Raw genomic sequence first — 25,222 nt, forward strand, 5'->3', positions numbered from 1 at the left:
TCTAGATTAGCTGCTAGAGACATCAACACTCGAACAGTATTAATCTTTGCTACTGGAGCAAAGGTCTCCTCATAATCCACGCCATATGTTTGAGTATATCCCTTTGCAACAAGTCTTGCTTTATACCTGTTCACTGAACCATCTGCATTGTGTTTGATAGTGTACACCCATCTACATCCAACAACTCTCTTTCCTTGTGGAGGTGGCACCAACTCCCAAGTATTATTCTTCTCCAATGCCTCCATCTCTTCATTCATTGCTTGAGACCATTTGGGATCCTTGAGAGCATCCTGCACTTTACTGGGAACACATACAGAGGATATTTGATTCACAAAAGAAGCATGGGATTTGGATAACCGGTGGGTGGATACAAAGTTAGCTATGGCATACTTAGACTTAACATCTAAACTTGGTTCATATTGACGAGGTGGTTTACCACGGGTGGACCTAGGAGGCAAAACATGCACACTATCACCAATATCAGAGTTAGAAGAAACACCACTAACCTCAAGATTGGGACGCTCCTCAGGGATTGGTTGACAAGGGTTATCTGTATCTAAGAGGGGTGGAGGAGCTCGGCCTTCTCGGAGGGTAGATAATTCGGAAATTGTCTTTTCTATTTCGGAACTCGCAATGCTCTGTTCGGCAGTTGCATGGCGAAGGGTAGACGATTCAGCAATTGCCGTTTTTGTTTCGGAACTTGCAATGCTCTGTTCGGCAGTTGCCTTTTCCGTTTCGGCAGGAGTGACGTTGGCTTCAATGGGCTGAATTTCAATCCCACAAGACTTCTCTTCCAAAAAAGTGTGTTTCTCCCCATGAAGTGAAGGATTGATGGGAGAAAAGTAACATGCATCCTCATAAAAGGTGACATCCATGGTAACAAAAACTTTCTGTGTAGGGGGATGAAAACACTTGTAGCCCTTCTGATTAACACCATAGCCCACAAAAACACATTTTAATGCCCTGGCATCGAGTTTGGACCTTTGATTCTTAGGAACATGGACGAACACAACACACCCAAAGACACGAGCAGGGAGATTAGAAAACGAAGGGACAGACACATGATTTGAAAGGGCAGCATAGGGGGTTTGACCATTGAGAACAGAGGAAGGTAGCCTATTAATGAGATGACAGGCAGTGAGAATTGCATCTCCCCAAAGATACTTAGGCATATGAGCACTAAATAGAAGAGACCGGGCTATGTCAAGAACATGACGATTCTTTCTTTCTGACACCCCATTTTGTTCAGGGGTTTGAGGGCAAGTAGTTTGATGAATAATCCCATGAGAATGAAAGAATTGGTGAAATTGAGAATTGACAAACTCTCCCCCATTATCAGAACGAAAGACTTTAATATTGGCTCCAAATTGATTTTGAACAAGAGCAAAAAATTCTTGGAAAGCAGAGAAGACTTCATATTTGTGTTTCAATAAAGAGACCCAAGTAAGACGAGTATAATCATCAATAAGCAAAACAAACCAATGTTTGCCAGACAAGGTTGACTCACGGGAAGGTCCCCATACATCAGAATGAATAAGCTCAAAAGGAAAAGAACTCCTAGTAGTACTCAAAGGATAACTAGTACGATGACTTTTAGCTAAGACACATGACTCACAGTGCAACTTAGACTCATCAATGCCCAGAAACAAGGATGGCATAGATTTCTTCATGACACTAAAGGAAGGATGTCCCAATCTCCGATGCCATAGCCATAATTCTTCAACTTGATTAGTAACCCCAGTCGAAATCAACGCTGCTTGGACTGCCTTCTCCGGCTTCATTCCGGCGAACATGCAATCCAGATGAAATAGTCGACCCCTCAGATAACCCCTGCCGATTATTTCCCTGGTGAGGAGGTCCTGAAAAATCACATACAACGGAAAAAATGTTACAGAACACCGAGATTGAGTATTAAGCTGAGGCACATATATAAGATGATGAGAGAGAGCAGGGACATAAAGAACATCATGTAGTGTCAAAGAAGGGGTGAGACGAACAGACCCTATTCCTAAAACAGGAAAAGAATCACCATTGGCATTGACAACAGAGGAAATAGAGGGTGGATTGAGAAAAAGAAAGAAACTACGATCATAGGTCATATGGTCAGATGCTCCAGAATCAATTATCCAAGTATTGCCACCAGTAAAGCTAGAAATTTTTAAAGCAACTCCAATCTTACCATTACCACCGTGACTTACGGATGCGGTATCCTTACCAGCAAAGTTGGTGTAATCTGGTTCTGTCACAGCATAGTAATCTTGGTCTTGAACAAGATGAACAGCAGCCTTTCCCTTGGGTTTGTTGTCCTGAGGTCGGGGCCTATCAAAGTAGCCTGTTGGAAAACCGACTAACCTGTAACAATTTGCTTTGATGTGGCCTGGATTCTTGCAGTAATTACAAGTCAGATTTGAGGAAAACCCTGGAGGAGGACCTTGAGGAGAGGGACGCAGAGAGGAAGGAGGCCGATTGCCTGAGAGTGACCGATGACTTGAGGGATTGGATGGCTTTGATTGTATTGCAAGGCCTGCAACTTCTGAAGTAACTACTCTAGTTCCAGCCCTCTGGGTCTCATCTTTGCGAATATAAGCAAAGGCTTGCTGCAAGGTTGGTGTGGTAGTCCGGCGAAGCAATTCACTCCTTGCATTCTCAAATATTGGATCTAGGCCAGCCAAAAAAACATGAACTCTCATGAGATCCTGCTCCTCCTTATACATCTTGACATCATCCGGGCACTTCATGCGACATGGGCGCATTTGATCAATTTCTTGCCAAATCCCCTTTAGTTTTGCAAAATACATGGCAACTGGTTTTCCATCTTGTGTCATACGGGAGGCTTGAGTGCTCAACTCATAAACTTCAGCAAAATCCGTTCCGTTAAAGTAGATCTCCTTAAGGCTTTCCCAGATTTCTTCAGCTGTATTACACCCCATAATCATCTGTGAAACATCTTCAGTCATGGATTTGTAAAGAATAGAGGTTACCGAGCCATTTGCAGTCTTCCATTTTGAATAATTGTTGGCTGCAATTGGTGGTTCAGTAATCGAACCATCAACATATCCCACCTTATCGATTCCACAAAGGTGAGCCTCCATCATCTTCTTCCAGGTTCGGTAATTAGAGCCATTGAGTTTGACACCTCCATAACTTCCAGTTGAATCATCTTTAACAGAGACAGAAATTTGGTTGGAACCATGAGAAGTCTCACCATCTCCATCTTGCTTGATCACGGTTGAAACGTCTTGATCTTTCACCATGGTGAATACGCAGCGGAAGAAAAAGAACAATAAAGTACTTGGAAATATAAGAAGACAACGGTGATGAAAGGATCAAAGGACAAGGAACAAATCCAAGCACAAAGAACAAGGGTCAAGAATCAAGGAACAATGAGTCAGAGTCCAGGATCGGATCTCTGCTCTGATACCAAGTCAAAGATAACGAAACACAAGAGATAATTTTGACTGAATAACTCTCAGATGTTTCATTCACCTTACAAGAAGGAATTATATACAAATTCTGATAAGACAAGTACTACTCCTAAGGTAAGTAGTAAACCTAATAATACTACAGATATTACATAATATTACATATCACAGAATATTACAGAATATCTACATAAATAAGGTAAGTATGACTCACGCCAACAGCACAGTGCCTGACCACTTTGACAGCCTTGGAGTTCGAACCTAGGTTTTGGAGCACACCCAACTAGACAAGAACCACTAGGCCACTTGAGAAGCTTAAAACAACTATTACACCTTTTCATTAATAATTTAATTATATATTCTCAACCATATAATTCAAAACAATTTTAATTGGGTGCGGATGCCATGTATAATTAAATAATTAAGGAAAAGATGATTGAGAATGACATTGGGTGCGGATACTGTTACGCGTGGGTGTATTGTGGGACTCATTTTTCGATCACATTTCGGCATCTCAACCATTCAGTTTTTTTGTCTTAATATATATATATCACTTCTGCAAATTTTCAGCCAAATTGATTTTAAGGTATCAAATTATATTAAATCAATGGACGAACTGAATCTGTCCAACCTGAACCATTCATATTTATAATAATAAATCGCAATTATGAATGCCTTAACGATTATTAATTTGGCTGAAAATTCGCAGAGATGATCTACTTATATAGACCTAAAAACTGAACAGTTGAGATATGAATATGTGATCAAAAAATGGGTATAATAAGTGATCCTTCAAATGACCAAAAAAATTGATCCCTCATTAGAAGGGCCATGTATATATATACATGCTGGATCAGGGACGGACATTCACAAAGACGTAAAAGTGTGAACGCTGCTCAGGGCAGTGCGGATGGCTGCGCTGATCTTGCCAATGCCGAACTAGGCCTCCATCTTGAGATTTTTCTTGCTGGTGGACTCCTCAGTGACGAGTTCGAAGTCGAGATTGAGGTGCTTGGAGTTTATGTTGAACTTTCAGTGCGGACCTTCGACTTCGATTACCTTGGTCAGCAAGAAGAGACCAAATGATTGGTCAGCAAGTATAATTAAGCAAACTCTTTGCTTAATTAATTAGAAGATGAACACATGTAGGTCTCCTTGACTTCTTCTTTCTTTTTTTTTCTTTTTTTTGGCTTTTCTATTTCCTCTTCATCCCCAACACATGGGCTTCACTCTTGATGATGTTGACCTTAGTCAACCCGTTGATCGACTGTTGACTTGCTCCAATTTTGCGCATTTTTATCTCATTTCCGCAATCCGCTTATTTCCTACACAATAAATAAAAATATATTAATTATATAATAATTGACTTGAGGATTAGCTTAATTCTAGTGTTTATAACGTAATTACGCGCATAAAAATGCGTGTAATCACAAGCAAAGCAATTATTTTTATGGAGCATTAGATTCACAGTAGCAAAGGTTAATGAGTGTAATTCTTCTATCCATTCAAGATAGAATACTATAACTGGCACCATAGAGAAAAAGAGACGAGTCAGTTTAAGGTCTTCAATGCTTAAGAGAACAAAAATTTCATGCAGCCAATTTCACAAAGTAATATATTGCAGGTTATAATGAACTGAAGTAAAAACTGCAAGTGCAGATCACACGAAGAGAGAACAATCTGAACTACTTTATTTCATAGTGTAGCAAATAAACTGAACAGCAATCCTTAGCAAATAAGAATAAGAAAAAGAGAAAAGATAGCATCTAGGGGAACATGGCAAGTAGGGGTGGGTTCGCGAAACCGAAAACCGAAAAAAACCGAGCCGAAAGCCGAACTGAAGCCGAAAAACACCGAACCGAAAAAAACCGCACCGAAATGAAAAAAACTGAACTGAACCAAAACAGTTCGGTTCGGTTTTCGGTTTCAGCAGCCAAAAACCGAACCGAACCGAAAAAAAAACCGAATTGGTCAAAACGACGTCGTTTTGACGTTTTGACTTTTAAGTAACCCTAGGGTTCCACTATATATGCGTTTCAGACCTTCAGTTTCTCACTTTTCTCACCTCTCTTTCTTCTCTGCCGTTTCTTTCTTCTCTCATTTCATTGTGCGTCCACCAAACACAACACCAACTATTTCGACTACGGCATTCCCCGATAGGTCTCTGACGTTCAGAAGCTCCGGTCTCAATACCAGCGGGAGCTTCTCCTTTCCTTCCAGGTCGATCTCTGGTTTTTCTCTTCTCTTCAATCTTGTTTTCGTCGATTTGTATATTATTTTAATCTTGCTCAGTTATCATCGTCATCGTTTATTCTTCTTAGTTTCAGATCCAGTTATGATTAGATCTGTTGTAAAGATCCAAGACTGGGGCTCCACGTTTATGAAGGAGATGGGGAACAATCTGGGTTTTTCGATATGTGACTTTTTCTTACTATCTGGGTTTTTGTTTTGGCATTTGATTCTTCCAACTCTAGTTGTCTTCAGGTTTTAACTTTCAAGTAATATTTTTGTTAATTGCTATTCAGGAATGATGCAGCTGGTGATAGAAAATTGTCAAATCTGGGCCATAGACCCATATCAAGGTTGAAACTCACTCTTCATTTTGTATTCAATCAAATCAAGTTTTTGCATGTACTAATACAAAGTCTTTAATAAATCTGGTGATTAGATGGTAAGGTAAGTTATGTAGTGATGTAGGAAGATTACTATAGTACAATTTTGTGAATCAAAGTTGACCCACCAACGTCTCAATCCATTACACCCTAATAGTTTGTGATTTACTTATAAAAATGCATTGTGAGATTCAATTATTTCTGTAATTGGTTGAAGTTTCAAAATAAAAGATGTCTTTGTACTCTCTGATAGACATATGTTGTCACTGGATTTCTTTTCCTATCTTCAGTTTACATTTTTCAAGAAGAGAATTAAGTCAGTAACTAGATTTTACTTTTGTTTTATGTTTAGGTGTTGATGCCCAGCAGAGTATATCTACTCTGAGTTCAGACCGCACTGAGGCTTTTCTAAAACAATCCAACTTGAAGGTAATATTTACTCTGCAATTGACATCTCTCATTTTGTCATCGTACTTTCATTCTAGATGTTATCTATTCACCAATTAGTACTGCAGATTCAGCAACCTAATGATATGTCATGATTCATGACACAAATTATCATAACCGAATGTCATCCTCTATCATTATGACATTCTTTTTGCATGCTTATTATCCGATTATATGATCAGTTGGTTGTACTTGTGTAACTTATGCACTAGTTTTCATGTTTGATGATTGGTAGTTAACCTTGCTACAGATGAGTCGTCCAAGCTAAAACCCAATGGACCTGGACTTCTTGAGATTCTCAGTTCATCATCACCTTTGAAGCTAATCATAGTCTATATAGGTGTGTTTTTTCTTTTTCTACATCCCTGTTTCTATATGCTTGATGTTGAACACTTTTAGCAATAGCTATTACTAGTGTATTATTTTTGCTTTCTACTAAGGCTTGATGTGTTGTTGCATGTTTTATGTGCAACTAATGGACTGATATGCATATGCATTTGTTGATGAACTTAATTTCTTTGTTGTTCTAATGGAGTAATGGACTGATCTGCATTTTGCTCAGTGTTGTTGCTTTCTACTCAATATGAGTTCGACTCTTAGTAGATCTGTATATCTGGGCATTTTCATATTGATCTGGATTTTTAGAAATTGACTCAGTTTGTGTGATCTGAAATGTATGCAGAAGTTGTGCCAGAGATTACAAGCACCAGTTCGAACAGAAGAGGGATCGACTTTTTTTTGTTTTTGTTTTTTGGGTCTTTTTATTATGTGGGTGGTTATTGATTTGCTCTTTTTTTGTTTTTATTTGTTTTTTCTTATTTATCTAAAAGGCTCCAACGGCCTTAATTCCTAATATCCTAGTTTCCATAGTAATTTTTGTAAGTAGATGACAAGATGGAAGTCTACACCAATGTGTTTAAACACTTTCATATAAAAGGCGAGCAAAAAGAGTAAAGGAATGAACTATCGATCATGCCTAAAAAAGAACGCCATTATTAAATTATTTTAAAATTCAAAAAAAAAAACCGAACTTGAACCGGACTGAACCGAACTGGGCTGTCGGTTCGGTTTTCGGTTTCAAACTGTGAAAAATAAAAAACTGAACCGAACCTAACCGAAATTTAGTTCGATTCAGTTTTCGGTTTTGGCTTAAAACCGAACCGAAGTAAACCGAACCCACCCCTAATGGCAAGGCATCCTCCGGAACACTCTCCAAGTTAGAATGGAAAATACACTACCCTCACTCTCACCTGCAAGCATAAAATGATAGCGAGACGAAGACTATGCATAGGCATAATCTCAATCTAACTCCATCGGGTCATCCTTATCTAGTTTGCTGAACTCCATGAAATGGGTTGGTCGGTGTTCCTCGTTATAGTACTCCTTGGAGAAGCAACAAGCAAAAACCAGCAATTTTATCCATGAAAATGGAGAAGATGTAGGAGATGCAGACGAAAGAGAAAGAAATAGATGAAGAAGAAAGAGAACAGTCAGAGAGAAATGAATGAGTAGGAGAGAAAGAGAGAGAAAGAGAGCTGGGTGACCAGAGTAGGAGAGAAAGAGATGGGTGTTTGGAGTAAAAATCTAAAAAGACAATACCCTTGAAAAAATGCCATGTGGCATGCCAACTAACGGAGTTATTGATGGCGTGTATTGAAATGTAGTCAGGTTTTATAGTCCAGGTATTAAAATATAATTAGTGTAAACTAAGAAACGTTACTTCACAATGACCTTTAATTCATGTACTGTTCAAAAAATTTTCCCTTTAATTTATACCAATAAAAAAAAATATATTAAAGTTTCTTTATAAAATCATAATTTGATTTACTTTTTTTTTTTTTTTCTTTCAGTTTCAATGTTCGTCTAAGTTAACAACTATGAGCAATGAAGAAGATATTGATTTTTTTTTTCTCATGCTTAAAATTTTTACTTTCTGTATTCACAAGATTTTGATGAAGTTAACACTAATGATTGTGTAAATTGAATAGAGAATTAACGATGAGGAGGCAACAAAAAGACAAAAGAAAATAGTAATAAATTCAAATTTGGGTGGAGAAGAGATTTTTTTTTTTTGACAAAAGATGAAGATTGACGTTATCCAATGAGAAATCAAAGTCTTTGTATTTAATTAATTGATTATTGTTCAAGTAAATCCAGAATATGTTTTTGCCCAAACTCTAGGTTACTTGACCTACTTGTAATAGGGTTTAGAATTAGAGATATTCTCGAAAATATTAATTCATAGATATCCGATTAATTATATGATTATCTTTCCTTGTACAACTCTGATTCTATGTCTTGTAATCCTCTATATAAAGAGGCCCTATTATCAATGAAAGCATGACTCTATTCTCTCCCAATTTTAGTTTTCCTTAAACACGTTATCAACACGATGTCCTAACTCTGAAACAAATAGCTAAAACCCTAAATCCGAATACAAAACCTTGAAACCTTTTCTGCCTCCGCCACACAACTTGAAGCCCTCGACCCCAGGAATCCAGAACCGGCGGCAGAACCACCAGAACCTGTCGGAAACCTATCGAACAGGCCACTGGAATCTCCAAACCACCTCCAGCAAATACTCCACCGGTTCACCACCTTCCGGACTTCCAATTGCTACCAAATTTCGCCAGCAGAAGACTCTTTATCCTAACATCCATGAACCGGAAAAATCAACTTAAAAACCGGTCTATAATTGGTTGAACCGGCCGACAGAGAGACTGAATATCCTGCAGAAAAAACCGGCAGAAAGAAAGAAAGGAAGAAAAAGGAAAAGAAGGGAGCAGCCCAGAGTCAAGGAGATCGGCCCAGAAGAAGAAAAGAAAGGAAGAAAGAAAAAAAAAGGGCGCGGGCCCAGAAGAGAAAATAAAAAATAAAAAAAGGGGCAGCAAGCCCACTGAGAAGAAGAAAGCTTGGCCCAGTTTGGTGAGGCACACAGATGCAGCTCATGCCACATCAGCCTACCACGTCATCCACACCACATCATCCTTTCAGCTAGCCACGTCAGCAAGTCAGCCCCTCGACCGCCACATCAGCACCGGTTGATGGTTTTCGGTCAACTTTCCGACGACTTTTCGGGCCAGATTTCCAACCACTTTTTCCCACCAAATTTTCCCGCGACCTATTTCAAGGTATTTTTTACTAAAAGTTTCAGTTTTTGAAGTTTTAATTCTTTTTCTTCAGGGACTTGCAAACTTCCTTCTTCTACCCCCCTTTCTTCATCATAGGGGAGACCTAATTAAGCCGAACTGTGGGGGTTTGTGCTCACTCCAAGCTTGGAGCTTGTTGAGATCTCCAAACTTAGAGTTTGTAGAGAATTTATGATCGACCACTTACGTCATTGTTTCGCTCTAATCTAATACCTCTTGGAATTGAATTTCTTAGAAGCGATTACTCTCAAAAATTTTATCTGTTTTCGTGGTAACTTTTTCCCCTCCGAAACTAACCATTCTTCTTGTTCTCTTTCAGGATGAGTAACCTGAACAAATTGGACTTTGCTCCATTGGGAACAACAGGCTCTGGATATCACAGGTGGTTCATGATGTCCGCCAGCATCTCAAGGCAGATGAAATCCTAGATACGATTCTCAAGCCTAGCTAGGACGTACTAACTGTTGAGCAAGCTCAAACTTTGGAAGCAAATAGAGCAGCCTTAGAGGCAAATAAGGCTAAAGCCATCATCCTAATGACTCGTCATATGAATGATTCGCTCCAGTACGAATGAAGAAGACCCCAGAAGGCTGTGGGTCTCACTCGAAGAAAGATTTGGCAACGTCCATGGCTCCCTGCTTCCTGACCTAGAAGTGAGATGGCATAGCCTTCGCTTCTGTGATTTCAAGTCAGTTCTTGACTACAACTCGAAAGCACTTCGCATTAAATCCTTAATGGAATTCTGTGGTAAAGAGATCACAAATGCGATTTTGATTGAGAAGACTCTCTCTACCTTCCCCGTCTCTGCATTGATGGTTGCTAAGAACTATCGACTCGATGTTACTGCAGAACGAATCACAAGGTTTCATGAGCTCATTAGAGCTATGAATGTCACTGAAAAGCATGACAACATCCTTGTGAAGAACTATAATTCAAGATCCGTGGAAATAGAGCATATTCCAGAATCCAATTATAGTCGCGCCCTTAAGAGAGGGCGCAAAGAGTTAAACCCTAATCTTAGGGATACTTCTGGACGTTCTGGTCCATATAATCGCTCTACTTAGGAAGGTAACCGCCAAAATAGGCAAACACGGAACCAAAGAGGTCAATGTGGAAAGAGAGAGAGAGAGAGGCAACGCCTCTGGCCATGTTGGTGGCACCACCATCACTAGGAGCCATCTAAATGACGCTTTCAAAGTGCCTCAATCAACGGAGTCTGAGCGAAGAGATGTATGTTCTCTATGTGGAGTATCTGGTCATTAGGCACACATTTGTAGAGCTCGTCAAGAAATTGTCACCGCCTATAAAGCATATTGTGAAGCAAGAGAACCTCACTATGTATAACAAGAAGATCAAGAAGATGATCTAAAGTGAAGGGTTTAAGACTACAAATCTGGCTGGAATCAATAGATCGCCAATTCTATTTAAGTCTTTATTTTTCCAAGAGATGTAATAGGCAATTGCCATATACTTTGTAGTAAATGCCATTGGTTTAGTTTCTCTTCACATAGGCTCATCCAAAATGAGTATGATGTCTAGGAAGGATTTGAGATAAGTGGTACTTAAGCGAGCTTTTCTCCACCGACATCTCTCTACTCACCTGGTCATATTTATTTTAGAGTTACCGAAAGAAGTCAAACGACTACCTTTGTTTTGCATTAGCTAGCATTTGGATTAGATTCTCCTAATGGTTAAGAGACAATGATGTACTCTGTTGGCTTATGAATAAAATTTTGAGTTCATTTCATGACTCTATTTTAATTCTGAGCATATAACTGTGTGACTACGATGGCTGGGCCATCAGTATTAATTCAAGGACATGGAATAGCCCAAGTTCCCCTTGCCAAATGGCACCTTGATTAATTACTGTCATAGAAACTCTCTACGCTCCTAGGGCAAATTGCACCTATGAATAGCCAACGGATTCCATGCGAAAACGCATGTAGAGAACAGAAATGAGTTCCTTTGCAATACCTCTAGTGATTACGAACAAAGGCGCATCGTAAAGAAGTTTATGTGTCTTTCTAGTGGACTCTATGTCACTATTCGAGCTATTAAATCCAATAAAGTTATGAGAGAAGATCTCTTGGATTTAGATACATATTGACTTTGTCACGACAGGATAGGTCATCCTAGTCATGATATGATGATCCGTCTACTAAAGACTTCACATGGACATCATTTCTTTCGAGCAAAACAAAGCATGAATCAAAAGTTGATTCCTGGACTAAGTGTGACCGTCGCCGCTGCCTCTGGCACAGCCGCAGTCCACCACCAGCCTAGGGCTGGCATAGTCCCTATCCATGATGCCATGGATGGCGTCCATCATGGTGATGGCACCATAAGTGATGCTGCAATCACCAACTTTGCTTCAAATAGAGTTTCAGACGCTCAGGCCCAACCAAAATCCTCATTGGTTGCTTCTAAAGCCTCTCGCTTGTTTTACAAAGCATGTTCCTTAAGGAAGTTAGGATTGAGACTGTCCTATGCAAAGGATATAAAAATACTCATTCAGTTCTTACATAGAGTCCGTGGGGATTCAGTGGACTAGTTCAACCAACTCACGGACATTTAAATATCTCATAATGTTGGTTGACACGCAAACACGCTAGTCACGTGTTGTGCCATTGTCCACCTGTAAATGTTGTTTATGCTACACTCCTAGCAAATATTATATGACAACGGGCTCATTCCCCGGATCATCCTATTCCGTCAATTGGATTTGACAATGCTAGAGAGTTTACATCGAAGACTTTCGATGTTTATTGCAATGGGACTGAGGTTGGACATTATATTCCCATGAACACACCCAAATGGTCTCGCAGAAAAGACTACGATGGTAGTCAAGAAATTGGTAATGCGTACCAATCTCCTTATATCCGCTTGGGATGATGCAATATCGCATGCAGCTATGCTAATTCGTCTACCACCCACTACCACTAAATCTACCTCTGCGTTACAGCTAGTGACTGGGTACAAGTATCCTACTTACGCATATTTAAGTGTGTCATTTATGTGACAATTGTGCCGCCACAGCACTCTATGACAGGTCCTTATAGACGAATGGGAAACTACATTGGATTTGAGACTCCGAAAATCGTTTGCCACTTAATGCCCTTGAAAGGCGATCTCATTACCACTAGATTTGCGGGTTGTCACTTTGATGAGACAGTCTTCCCATCGTTAGGAGGAGATAAGAACACGGATGTTCAGCAGGAACGACAAGAATTGTTGTGACTTGTCCCCACTATGTCTCATCTCGATCCCCGTTAAAGTGACAAGATCACACAAATATGCTACAAACATGCCTGCAAGGAAGGACGTCCCTACGAGAGGACGTAGCGCCACCCTACACGGAGGTAGGCATGGCGCCAACGCCAAAAAGAGTGGCACTCTAACATTATAGGCCATGGCCCCAGCTAGGATGTGTGGGAGGCTTGTGGGTTCGAAGGATATTTTGGCACATTCCAATCCTTTGATCATCAAGACTCAAAATCCGTCTCATGAGAATCTTCTGGATTAAGGTTACCATTGGGGAGGCCTCAATGTCAGAACCTATTCCTGAGAATATAGAGCTCTTTGAAAATTATACTAGTGTACATGAGACGTGGGATAAAAACTCCATCATAATTGATGATGTAGTCACGCATTTCGTTGCGCATGAGTTTGTTGAATCTGATGACATCGAACCATGCTCCATTGATGAATGAATGCCAACGTAGAGAAATTTGGCCTAAATAAAAAGATGCGACCCAGGTTAAGTTAGATCATCTAACGAAGAGGAAGGTTTTTGAGCCAGTGATGCAACACCTCCTAACATAGAACCTGTTGACTAATAGGTCTTCGTTAGAAAGCGTAATGAGAAAAAGAGATGGCAATCTCACCTTATGGCGCAAGGCTTCTCACAAAAAGCCCTGGAATCGACTACGATGAGATATATTCTCTCGTAATGGATGTCATTGCACTCCACTACCCTGTCAGTTTGGTAGTTTCCAAATAACTGATCATGTAGCTTACGAATGTGGTCACTACGTATCTCTATGGGGATCTAGATACGGAATATACATGCAGGTTCATGGTGGACTTCATTTTACCCAAGTCAAGTGGCTCTAGACCACGGAGTGCGTTTGTAATAAGATTGAAACGCTCACTAAAGTGACTACTTGATTGGGAAGGGATATGCCCGCGCGTTTCCATAACAAGTTTCGGATTCTATCGCGGTTCATGTTAGACATGATCTTCATTAGAAGCCCTTAAAGAGTTAAGGGAAACAACTGTACACTTGAAATCTGAGTTTGAGATGAAGGATTTTGGGAGAACACGATTATGCCTCAGTTTGGAACTTGAGCACCATGTTGATAGATGCTTAGGCATTTAGACAAGGTCAAGCCTTCAAGCACCCTATGATCGTTCGTAGTCTTAATCCTGAAAAGGATCCTCTTCGTCTGAAGGATGATGACGAAGATGTGCTAGGGTTAGAAGTGCCTTACTTGAGTACAATAGGCACATTATTGTACTTAGCTCAATGCATAAGACCGGACATCTCATTTGCAATGAACTTGTTAGCTAAGGTATAGTTTTGAGCCAACGCGACGCCATTAGACTGGTGTAAAAGATATCTTTCGATACTTGAGATGTATCATTGATATGGGCTTGTTCTATCCCTACAGAGATTATGATGGATTCGGACCCATCACACACTAGGAATGCTGCCAACACTGGCTTGCATCCACTATCCCCATCCCAAAAAGACATGTATTTTGGAAGATTTTGCTGATATTGGGTATCTTTCTAGCCCACCCAAAGGTCATTCCCAAACTGGTTAAGTGTTCACCATGGGTAAAAACCGCAATATCTTGGAAGTCTACAAAATAGACCCTAGTCACTATATCTTCGAACAATGCAGAGATTATTTCTCTTCACGAGGTGGTTCGTGAATGTATATGGATTGGATCCATAATAACGTATGTTCGAACAATTGTGGTTTGAAGTCTACCACAGATGAGCCTACGAGCATATAGGATAATGCTGCTTATTTTGAACAAATGAAGTAAGACTACATCAAAAGCGACAACTCCAAGTATAATCAGCAACAACAAACTGATTGGTCAGAAATGGTTAACTACTTTAGGATCAATATTCTTAGGAATAAGGACTATATTAGTATGATTAATCATGTCTAACGAGATATTAGAAATAAAGAAAGACTGAATAAAAGGAATTTTGTGGTATTTGATACCCTGCCAGTAGTGTTGATAAAAGAGGGCATGTTACCCATCAGGACCAGGAGTCTTAAGAGCTCCAATATGAGAAACTGCATTAAAAATCTCTGATTCAATAATAGGAGCAAGCAAAGCAAAATTATCAATAGTAGTAATGACAGGGCGAATAAAACTAGTAAAATTATGAATATCAGAAAAATAGGGAACAGAAGTAGGAGTAAAACGTTTCTGGAAAGAAGCAATTAGAAGGTTAGAGATTTGAGAAGGATCAGATAAGGGAAGACCATGATAGTTATAAGATCATTTCTAAAATTATCGTGAATCGGCTTTGACCTTTACTACACATATGTATTTCCCCCACTCATGGTGCTTTTTCGCCTGGTAAGTCTATTTTTGACAATATTTTGATTGCTCATGAACTGTTTGCTAATTTCAATCTCACTAAAAACAAACTTGGTGCTATGGCTATTAAGTTAGATTAGAAAAAGTCTCTGATTTTCTGAACTAGGATTATCTGAAAGTTTGCCTTGCTGCTTTTGGCTTTAGTTCTACCTGGATAAACCTTATTATGAACTGTGTCACTTCTGTCAGCTTTTCTATCATCTTAAATGGCTAGCCTCAAACTCCTTTTTTTTGCCCAAACGGGCTAACATGTGATCATCTTTCTCCCTACCTTTTTATTCTCTGTCTTGAGCCTTTAATCTATTCCCTTAATAATTTGTCTCTACACACCAAGTCTCAGGAAGGCATTTTAAGTTCTCCTAATGGCATTAGGATTTCTAATTTATTTTTTGCTGATGATTGTTTAATTTTCTCTAAAGCCTCTACTACTGCAACTCGTCCAATTCTGAACACTTTAAATTTATTTAGCATAGCTACATGGCAATAGATTAACTACCACAAGTCCACTATTTACTTTTCTCACAATGTTCCTAACATGAATCGTTTGCATATTAGTAATTTACTCCAGATCCAGCATAAAACCACTATTGTAAGTATTTAGGTATACATAACATTATTTTTTGGAATGACCCTGTCAACTCAAAAGATCTGATTCTCAAAACGAAAAAAAAAAAACTGGCTAGCTAGAAAGCGGATATCCTTTCTCAAGCAGGTAAACTTACTCTCTTAAAAGCTAATCTTTCTGGCCTTCCTAATCATGTTCTCTCTTGTTTCAAGTGTCTCAAGAAAATCACCTCTGCTCTAGACAATAATGAGTGTAGATGCTCTTTCTCGGGTAAGGATCACTATTCTCCTATTGCATGGTCTGCTACTTGTCTTCCTAAATCCAAAGGCAGTCTTAGTATCAGACCTGCTGCTCATTTCAGTACTGCTGCGCTAACTAAACTGGGTTGGAAAATCCTTTTTGATCCTGATAATCTTTGGGTAAAATTAGTGACTGCTAAGTATTTGAGAAACATGTCCTTTTGGTCTGTTAAAAAATCTTCTGCTAGTTCTATGGCTTGGAGAGGAATCCTAGATTCCAGATTTCTTCTGTAGCAAGGTATGTTTTGGTTAATTGGTAATGGTACTCAAATTTTAGGGCAAAATTATGTTTAGTTCCTATACTTTGCCTCAAACATCGTTTCAGTCTCTAACATTATAATTTAATCTAAAAACTCCCTGACCTCACAATTTCCCTCCAATTGGTCAATTCCATTCATTTTTCGTCCAAATGCTCCGTTAAGTTGCTGACGTGGCAATCTTTTCCACGCCAACTCAGCTCAATAATGATGAAATGTCCAATCTAGTCCTATGTTCTCTTATTCCCTTTCTTTTTTTCTTTTTAATTTCTTTTATTCCCTTTTTTCCCCTTCACACCCAAATTAATCACCATAACCACCACTGAGCTCTTTCTCCATACCTAACCACCAATCCCATTGCAATCAACACCAAGCCTAAATGCCTTCATATCTTCATGAAATTACCCTTTACATTCTCAGGAAACCCACTTCATCACTTTAGATTTACTAGGCCTAATCTGGAAATACATAGTGGAGAATGAACAACTCTTTCATTCTTACGAAACTCTGCTTGTCAGGTAACTTTTGCGGTTTATGTTTTATAGTTTAATTCAGAGGGTGATTTGGTTTGGATATGCAATTGAATTGAGGTTCAAAAGCTTAAAGTTTTTTATTTCTTTCACTGATTCTACTTATATGAGTGTATATATGCTCTAAGATGTGAAATTCAGAAGCAAATCCCCTTTTCTCGGTGGTGGTATGGTGGTAGTAGGCAGGTGGCGGTGGTTTTTTTAGGTGTGAAGAAGAAGAAAGTAGGAAGAAAAGAAAAAAAAATTAAAAAGAAAAAAAAGGAAGGGAGAAAAAATACAGGGCTATATTGGACATTTCACTTTTATAGAGCTGAGTTGGTGTGGAATGAATTGCCACGTCAGTAACTTAACAGATCATTTGGACGGAGGGGACCTATTGGAGAGAAATTGAGAGATCAAAGAATTTTTGGATGAAATTGGAATATCAGGGACTGAAATGATGTTGAAGGCAAAGTACAGGGACTAAACAAATTTTAAATAATAGTATTAATTTTTTCTTTATATGATGCCTCATAAAATTTTAATAAAATATTGAAACAATATGAAAAGTATCCCCAAATGTTGAATTAAATACCACAATACTCCTTAGAACAATACATCACAGTAACCAAAATATTGTATTAATAAAAAAAAATAATACATGTATTTTTGTTTTTTTTGGAGTAAATGAAGATTTTCATGGATAATTGCAGGCCTAAACGGCACTTACAAATTTCTCGGAAACGAGAATTATGCACCATTCGCTTAACACATCGAAGCTTACTTAATAAAGGAGCCTAACAAACTACAACATTACCCTACAAAGAGATAATTAGTATAGGTTTTAAGTAATCAAATCTCAAATTAACCTAAATTCGTGTTTGATATGTTAAATAAATGAATTAACGAATCCGGACCATTACCGGATCAATGGATCAAATTTTCAATCCAAACCCATGTAATAACCATGAATTCAGGTCAAAATCCAATCTAGTGATAGGTCTAGCAAGCAACCCTCTTTTTCAGAAGAGAAATTTTGATAAATAACCATTATTTTGCTTCTGAATTGACTTTTGACCTCCAATTAAAATAACCTTCTATGGTAGAGAAAAGGCATGAGTACCCTTAATCAATCACCAACTGTTAAAGCCTCGTCTTTTTCCGAACCCAAAGCTCACATTCTCGTCATAAAGCTGTCAATATTTTGCGCCATTTATGTGGATGTCGTTATACATCCAAATTGGGGCCAAGCAGCCCAAAACTCAAATTTGAAGTAGTTAAAAAAATAAAGAACATTACAATTAAATTGATTAATGTACAACAATCCTCAATTAGCCAAGCACAGCATTGAGCATGCTTTCCTCTAGGCCTGGGCGTCTGGACCGGAAGGACCGAACCGGACTGAACAAAAAAGACCGAATCGGTTCGGTGCAAAGACCGACCCGAATGTATGTAATCGGTTAAGTCTCGGGCTTCAAAATTCAAAGACTGAAAGACCGACCCAAACTGAATTGTGTCTCATTTGCCACTTGTCACTCTATGATTGGGTGATATAATAATATGTTAAATATTAAAAAAAAAGAAAAAACCTAAGACCTAACCCACCTAAGTCATCGAATCGAGACTAACCCGATCTCAGCCTCTCTCTCTCTCTCTCTCTCTCTCTCTCTCTCTCTCTCTCTCTCTCTCTCCATTCACCACCAGCTCGATACCAGCTCCTCCGCCATTCTCCGTCTCCGAAATCTGCCTCCGCCAGTGAACCACTGGAAGCAAAGCTCCAGAAATTCGCCGTCGCCGACGCCCGACGATCTCAGAGAGAGCTCTCGGATCTTCAATTCCACATGGTTTCGATGTAATTGTGAGTTGTGACTTTGTGTTTGTGAACTTTGTGAGTTTGTGTTGTAAAATTTAAGTTTGATTGAACATTTGAAATTTTCAATGTTTGAACTTTGAATAGGTTGTAATGTTGTATGATCAGTTATGTTAATGAGTTTGTGAAGTTGATATGCATCCCAGATTTCCAAGTGCCAAAATGAGTCTGGCAGTTTTGCCAGAAGTCCAGATGAGTTTTTGAAAAACTGAGAAAACAGCAAGCTCAAGACTATCTGGATTTTGGGCCCGAAAACCGAACCGACCCGTTTGGGATGGTTTCTGTCGGGTTCTAGTTTTGAAAGAGCCCGAATTGACCCGAACCGATTATTTTGGGCTTGGTCTCGGTTTTACCAAATTTTGGGCCCGGCCTGACCCAAGCCCAAGCCTACTTTCCTCCCCTCCTATAGTCCTATATGTGCTAAAGCTGCACTTCTTGATGACCTTGTTGATGTTTCAAGACCCAGGAAGTCTGGGATTATAAGTTGGCTTTTTTCTGCTTTTTGTTCTGGCCCTTTTTAGGCCTTCTTTTAACCAAAACAAAAAATGTCAATTTAGCATTAGATAAAGAACTCACTACTAAATTTTTAAACTGAAGCGGTTCTCTATGATCGATAAGAATCACGTTGTCTTCCAATCTTCTGCATAAAATTCTTTTACTACATCAACAATTAACCATGAAGTGAATTTCCTCCAGCTGTTCAAACAATGAACTGAATCACTATGCAAAAACAGCTCCAACCTCGTATGAATGAAGCATTGTCAAATGCGAGCTCCCATAAATTGGTCATTGAACAACTTGGACATTATCAGTACTTGAAAAATTGGATACCCCAGAACTGACTTATGGGCTCATGAGAAATGCTTATAGTAATAAAAGGTGAAAACTGGTTGGCTTTATTTTATTAGCTGATAGATAATTATATGTTTTTGACAACAATGTCATACGCTAACCTATCCCTACACGACCAAGAGAAAATTGTCAATATCTTGTTGCTGGATCTTTTAACTCGGTACATAACGAAATGAACTCCAAATGTCAATCTAGGATAGGAAGTTCAACCTTGTCAAAGGAAAAGAAACTCACCCGTCCCTGCTCCACATTACAAAACTTCAAAGGAATGCTCCTACATTGTCCCTCGAGGGCTTCAAGCTCTGCTCTGGATGGCGGATATCCCCTAAAAGAGAAGCCAAGCTTATAATTAAATACTATTACAAGAGAATGAGATACCAAGATCAATTGAGAAAAGACATAGATTCTTGTTTACTTTTTTTTTTTTCCTGAACATTTAGATTCTGGTTCACTAGTTAATCGGAAGAACATTTAGTTATTGGATCTAAGCTCAAACTAAAATCATTTTTATAATTTGTTCAGGTAAATGTTCATTTTCTTGGGGAATCAAACTTTTGAAAGACAATATAAATCCAGCCTCCTTGAACTTTCAAGATGTCAATTCATATACATGCTTCAAATAAGTATTTGTCAGGTAAACATCACATGAAATACCACTTCATCACATGCCATGCAAACATTCATTAATTAAGTTTATGCCAAATACTATTAACCCATTTGAAGCTTTCCACAGCGATGACAACAATAGATCAATCCTGAGTAATAATAGTACAATGTAACTCTCTTATAACTTTTACGAAACAGAAGGCAAAAGAAGGTTCTTGCAACACTCAAATGGACCTCAAAGAAAAACAGTTAAGAAACAAAAGGTAAAATGATATTCCTGCAAAACATAAGGGATGAGCAAAATATGGAAGTGAAAACGTACATAGGACAAACCCAATTGTTTGATGCAAGTTAAAACCGCACCCCCAAAAAAAAAAAGTTTAGAACTGTACTAACCGACAATACTGAGTAGGTAGATGCTCAAACACATGAAAACTAGCAGGTTGAAACTTTAGTATCATGGTTTATACAAACACACATATCAGGTGAAAGCTAACAAGAAAAGAGAGTATGCTGAAATTGATAAGTCGAATTGCTTCTGTATGTTATAGTGTCAATATTCATCTTATCTAGTTATCAAGATGACAGCAGACACTTCAAAATGAACTTTGAATTATAAAAATCTAAAAATGAAATAATAAAACATTTATTGGATACAGTTATGAATTCCAAATTCATATTTAAAGATGAAATGATTTACATGGAAGCAAAGTTTTACCGTTTGCTGCTACTCTGCAAAACCTTTGCGAAAGAATTGGCTTCATATGTTTGCATGAAGCTGTGCAGGAGTCAATTTATGTGGATAAGAACATTTTGTAATCTCATATTAAAAACATTCCCAAATAAGAATTGCAAGAGTGACTAAAACAGCAGAAAATAAAAATAGTGGATGTTGTTCTGCTACATATGACTCCTCTATGAAAGTACTCCCCTGTATAATTCAGTGCCTAACTATAATGCAACTTAACATCATTTTCTAGTTATTGACAAAAAAAAAACATATTTTTTTCTAGTTAAAGAGGAACAATTAGCTTTACAAAATACGTGTAACATTCAGACGATTGACAGATCAAACATGTCTTATGATGATGAGGATTAGTTTCTAAAACCAACACACACACACACACACAAATAAAAAACAAGTAATCACAAATGAAATAAATTGAGTTACATCCTTTCAAGTAACCAGAAGAAATACCTAGTAAAACAGAGCACAAAGCATGGATCACCGGGAGAAGACTTCCTGAACTTGCTGTTAGGTAGATACACATTAAAAACCGGCCTGGCTTCATTAATCTGCATCTCATTGAACAATCCAATGACAGACCTGATCTCTTCTGATTCCAAGTTCACCGCCTCGTCACTGTCAGGACAACCTTGGGAAGAAATAGATTCACAATTACTCTTAGCCTTCTTCATAGACCAGGGAATACCATAACGCCCAACAATGTAACCAAGAGATTTGAGTTGCCTATAAGCTCGAAATTCCTCCCAACAGCATCCATACTTGCCACCTGACATATTCACATATACATCTTCCAAGGAAAGGCCAGTATCACTCTCATCCAAGAGAACTAAAGCCCCAATTTCAACCAAAAACCTTTATACGATTGTCACAATTTGCAAACAAACCCATCTCAACAACATGAGCAAGAATCGCAACAAAAAAAGGGAAGTGGGTATTTGACTTACAGAACTTCCTCAATGGAGTAATAGAGGTTGCCACTACGAACAATTCCAGTAGACTTGGAAAATGTGCCCTTCTGAACTACGACCTGAGCCATGCCCATCTCATCATTCCAGCGAGCCTTGGACACAACCGCCCTGAAAGAGCCGCCAACATCAAAATCAGAACCCTGAAACATTTTCAGATACTATATAGAAATTGATTTCCCAACCTGGGTTGCAATTTGGATGCGGGCCCAGAAGCATAGTGAACTTCTTCTTCTTCTTCTTCTTCGACATCATTGATATTAGGCTCTCCCAAAGAATCCAGTGCCTCCATTAATAATTAGAGAGGGAAGGAGGATGGGGCTGGCTTGCTTCAGAAACAAAATCGGCGTTTGTCCTTTATTGGTACCCCTCTCTCCGTTAGTTATTTTCAACAGCATTCCTTACTCTAATAACATTTTTCAATTTATTAGATGCCACTAAAACATAAAATTCAATATGAAATTATTTTAAAACATACTTGTGGTAGTTGGAACTCCTCAGTTGAACATTAAAACTTTTAATAAATATTTAAGGGTGTATCAAAATTTTTATTTTTATTTTTTAACCAAATTCAGTGATAGCACCCACAATGATATATAGAAATAGACCTACTCATTAGATATTTCATGTACGTAGACATAGCAAAGATCCTTCTTTGGTACTCCAGAGGGGCTAGAGATACATAGAGTGCATAAATGTGCATTAGCTTCCTGAAACTACACTAATAACTAATGGACTGGGGCAAAACCCCAGCCCAAAACTCAAAGCCCAAGAGGGCATTGTATCAAATATCGATCTGCTTGAACAGTTATTTACATCTCATCGTACTTTCTCATATAGAAAGTTGTTTTCATCGGATCTTGAGAAAATACAATCAAGTGAAAGGAAATCCAAATCTGCTGATATTGAGCCGACCATTTTTTTAACTAAAGATGTTATTCTTCTAATTGTGAGCTTTGATTGTCTGATTAGAGTGATGAAATAGTGATTTTTGGAGTAGAATTTATTTAAAATGGGAACAAAATGGTCATCAACCCTGTAAAATGAGTTATTATTCGAGTAAATGATCTGGTCATCGAAATTGTAATTGCATGGATGTTATATATGTATTTAAGTAGAAAATATCCAATTGACAACTGTCACGCAATATATTTAACACAGAGAAAGAAAAAAAAGTAGAGTAATTATAGCAAAACCACACACTTATCATGATTAGAAGTCTAGAGTTCTAATTCAATACAAACTCTTCCAACGAGTGACAATTATGAGTACATGATAAAGATGAAATGCATTGATGAACCAACTTCAACGAACTGAAGACTTCAAATTGGAATCACGAGCTAGAGCTACCAGATAAGGCGGAATTGGAACCAAACTATGGATGGTTTAGATATCGGCGATTTGGAAATGTTTTCAAAAAATAGAAAGAAAAAACAAGTATTAGCTCGACTATGATTCGCTAAGACATTCAGCAATGACAGGTATAGGGACTCCTTGTAAGATTAGGATCCCTTGCTATTTAGGTTTGTTTTCTGTTTCAAATAAATCCCTATTATGTAGGGAGACAACAAGTGTTTTGACTCCTTCCTGCTGCACTTTACCACATTTCAGTTAGTGTAAATCGTGGGCTGTTCTTTACATTCAGTTTGTTCATGTAAGGCTATATATTAGCCAAGGTTGTTATTTCAATAAAGAAGGTTTGTCACGCCTCTGATTTTACACACATGAAAATCGATATATATAACCTCATAATTATATATGCGTGAACGTCCAGTCATCAATACAAAATACCTGAAATCTTTTTCTCTTAAACTTACACACATATTGATGTCCTGAACCCTCAAAGTAAATATACACTCGCATCCAAAGAGTTATATATTACACAAGCTTACGAATTAAATTGTCAACAACAAAATAAAACGTAAAGGCTGCTCAGAGTAATTATACAACGGAAGTCCTTTCAAAAGTAAAGTCACAAAGGTGGCTTCCTACCGTAAAGCTGCTAGCTCGCTGCCTCAACCTCGATTATCCTAACCTGCAGGATTAACCCCTACACCGTTTGAATGGTGTACCGGGTTGCCACACAACAAACCCGGTAAGCTTTTGCAAGCCCGTATGAGTAACTCAAAACCACATATGCACAACTCGTCTAACGAGGAAACCCATCAACTCGTAAAAAGGAACACACACCATGTTTTCCCAAAACAGCACATTCTTTTCCCAAAAGAAACAATAAAGGTCACACCGTGACCAAATCATATAAATTGAAACTCTGACAATTAAATATGATAAACAAGTCCTCCCAGGACATTTAAAAGAAAGAATCCCCGAAACTCCCTTTTAAAACACATTCTCAAATCAACACAAGTCACCCCGTGACAAAATCATAATAATTGAAACTCTGACAATTAAATATGATAAACAAGTCCTCCCAGGACATTTAAAAGAAAGAATCCCCGAAACTTCCTTTTAAAAACACGTACTCATGAGCATCAGATAGCTCCCCGCTACCCCCCATGATGTACTATGGCAACAAACTAGAGCTCTAACTGATCGTATCCACAAACCCGGCCAAAGGCGTGAAGTCTCGATATATATGCCTGAGGTTACTCCCAGCAACCCCAAATCCTCAGACCTCCCAGGTCGTCAGATCAAAACCTTTCAAAATGGTCACTCAGGACCCAAAAGTTACTCAACTCACACAAAAGGAGATGTCACCCCGTGACCTCCAATCATCAGACCTCCCCGGTCATCAGATCAAAACATTAAATCAAACCAAAAGGAGAAATCACAACCTGTGACTCTCAGATCTTCCGACCCCCGGTCGTTAGATCAAAACATTCAAATCACATCAAAGCAACTCACACCAAATCTTGACACTTTTCAAAACAATAGAAATTCCCAATTCCCACAAAATGTTTCCCGAAAAGTCAAGCCCCCAAACAATAGAATGAAACCCATCAATACCTATTGCTCAATTCACTCATCAACCCACAAGAATATACATATTCCATGTAAATATATATATAAGTGGTCATTCACTCAGGAAGGCCACTAATACCAACTATAGTTTGCAGTTAACTAAATAACTCTCAAAACAATAAGGTCAACCCGTTCGTGAATGAACTTCGTGAGATTACTCACCTCGAACTCCTGCTGCGTCTTCAATACAGAACCGAACCAAAACTATCACCAACAACTAGTCCAAATACTTCGTCAAGTACCTAATCACAATCGGTTTCCACTTAGTAATAATTCACAAACGATTTAAGTCCGAAACCCCTGTTTTGAACTAAA

General features: G+C 38.4%; 1 protein-coding gene and 1 long non-coding RNA gene across 7 annotated transcripts; one reads left to right on the forward strand and one right to left on the reverse strand.

Moving 5' to 3' along the window:
• The first annotated feature begins 5,531 nt into the window (after positions 1 to 5,531).
• On the forward strand, positions 5,532 to 7,018 carry LOC112191589. The gene is made up of 4 exons (XR_002933019.2): positions 5,532 to 5,642; positions 5,948 to 6,004; positions 6,387 to 6,463; positions 6,732 to 7,018. It is a non-coding gene; the product is annotated as an uncharacterized LOC112191589 (long non-coding RNA).
• Positions 7,019 to 19,615: 12,597 nt separating this feature from the next.
• LOC112195452 lies at positions 19,616 to 22,320 on the reverse strand. Of its 6 annotated transcripts, none has more exons than XM_040515851.1 (6): positions 22,111 to 22,320; positions 21,905 to 22,036; positions 21,540 to 21,812; positions 21,411 to 21,464; positions 20,931 to 20,990; positions 19,616 to 19,931 (listed from the first exon to the last, which is right to left on the reverse strand). In XM_040515851.1, the coding sequence occupies exons 1-6, from the start codon at positions 22,215 to 22,217 to the stop codon at positions 19,793 to 19,795; spliced, it is 765 nt and encodes a 254-aa protein (XP_040371785.1). In that variant the 5' UTR covers positions 22,218 to 22,320; the 3' UTR covers positions 19,616 to 19,792. The 6 variants fall into 6 exon arrangements, with proteins under 6 accessions (XP_040371785.1, XP_040371786.1, XP_024191654.1 ...); XM_024335887.2 differs by having other exon boundaries at positions 19,622 to 19,713; positions 19,841 to 19,931; positions 21,411 to 21,812; positions 22,111 to 22,319; XM_040515852.1 differs by lacking the exon at positions 20,931 to 20,990.
• Positions 22,321 to 25,222: the final 2,902 nt, after the last annotated feature.

Source organism: Rosa chinensis, chromosome 3, assembly GCF_002994745.2.
Source record: "Rosa chinensis cultivar Old Blush chromosome 3, RchiOBHm-V2, whole genome shotgun sequence".
Lineage (NCBI taxonomy): Eukaryota > Viridiplantae > Streptophyta > Magnoliopsida > Rosales > Rosaceae > Rosa > Rosa chinensis.

Excerpts from the sequence above, each read along its gene's own strand:
- LOC112195452 (XM_024335886.2), bottom strand. The coding sequence starts at position 22,217 with ATGGAGGCACTGGATTCTTTGGGAGAGCCTAATATCAATGATGTCGAA. Across the intron at positions 22,037-22,110 it reads GCATCCAAATTGCAACCCAG|GGCGGTTGTGTCCAAGGCTC; the intron begins GTTGGGAAATCA and ends CGGCTCTTTCAG. Across the intron at positions 20,991-21,410 it reads TTTGTGCTCTGTTTTACTAG|CTTCATGCAAACATATGAAG; the intron begins GTATTTCTTCTG and ends ACTCCTGCACAG.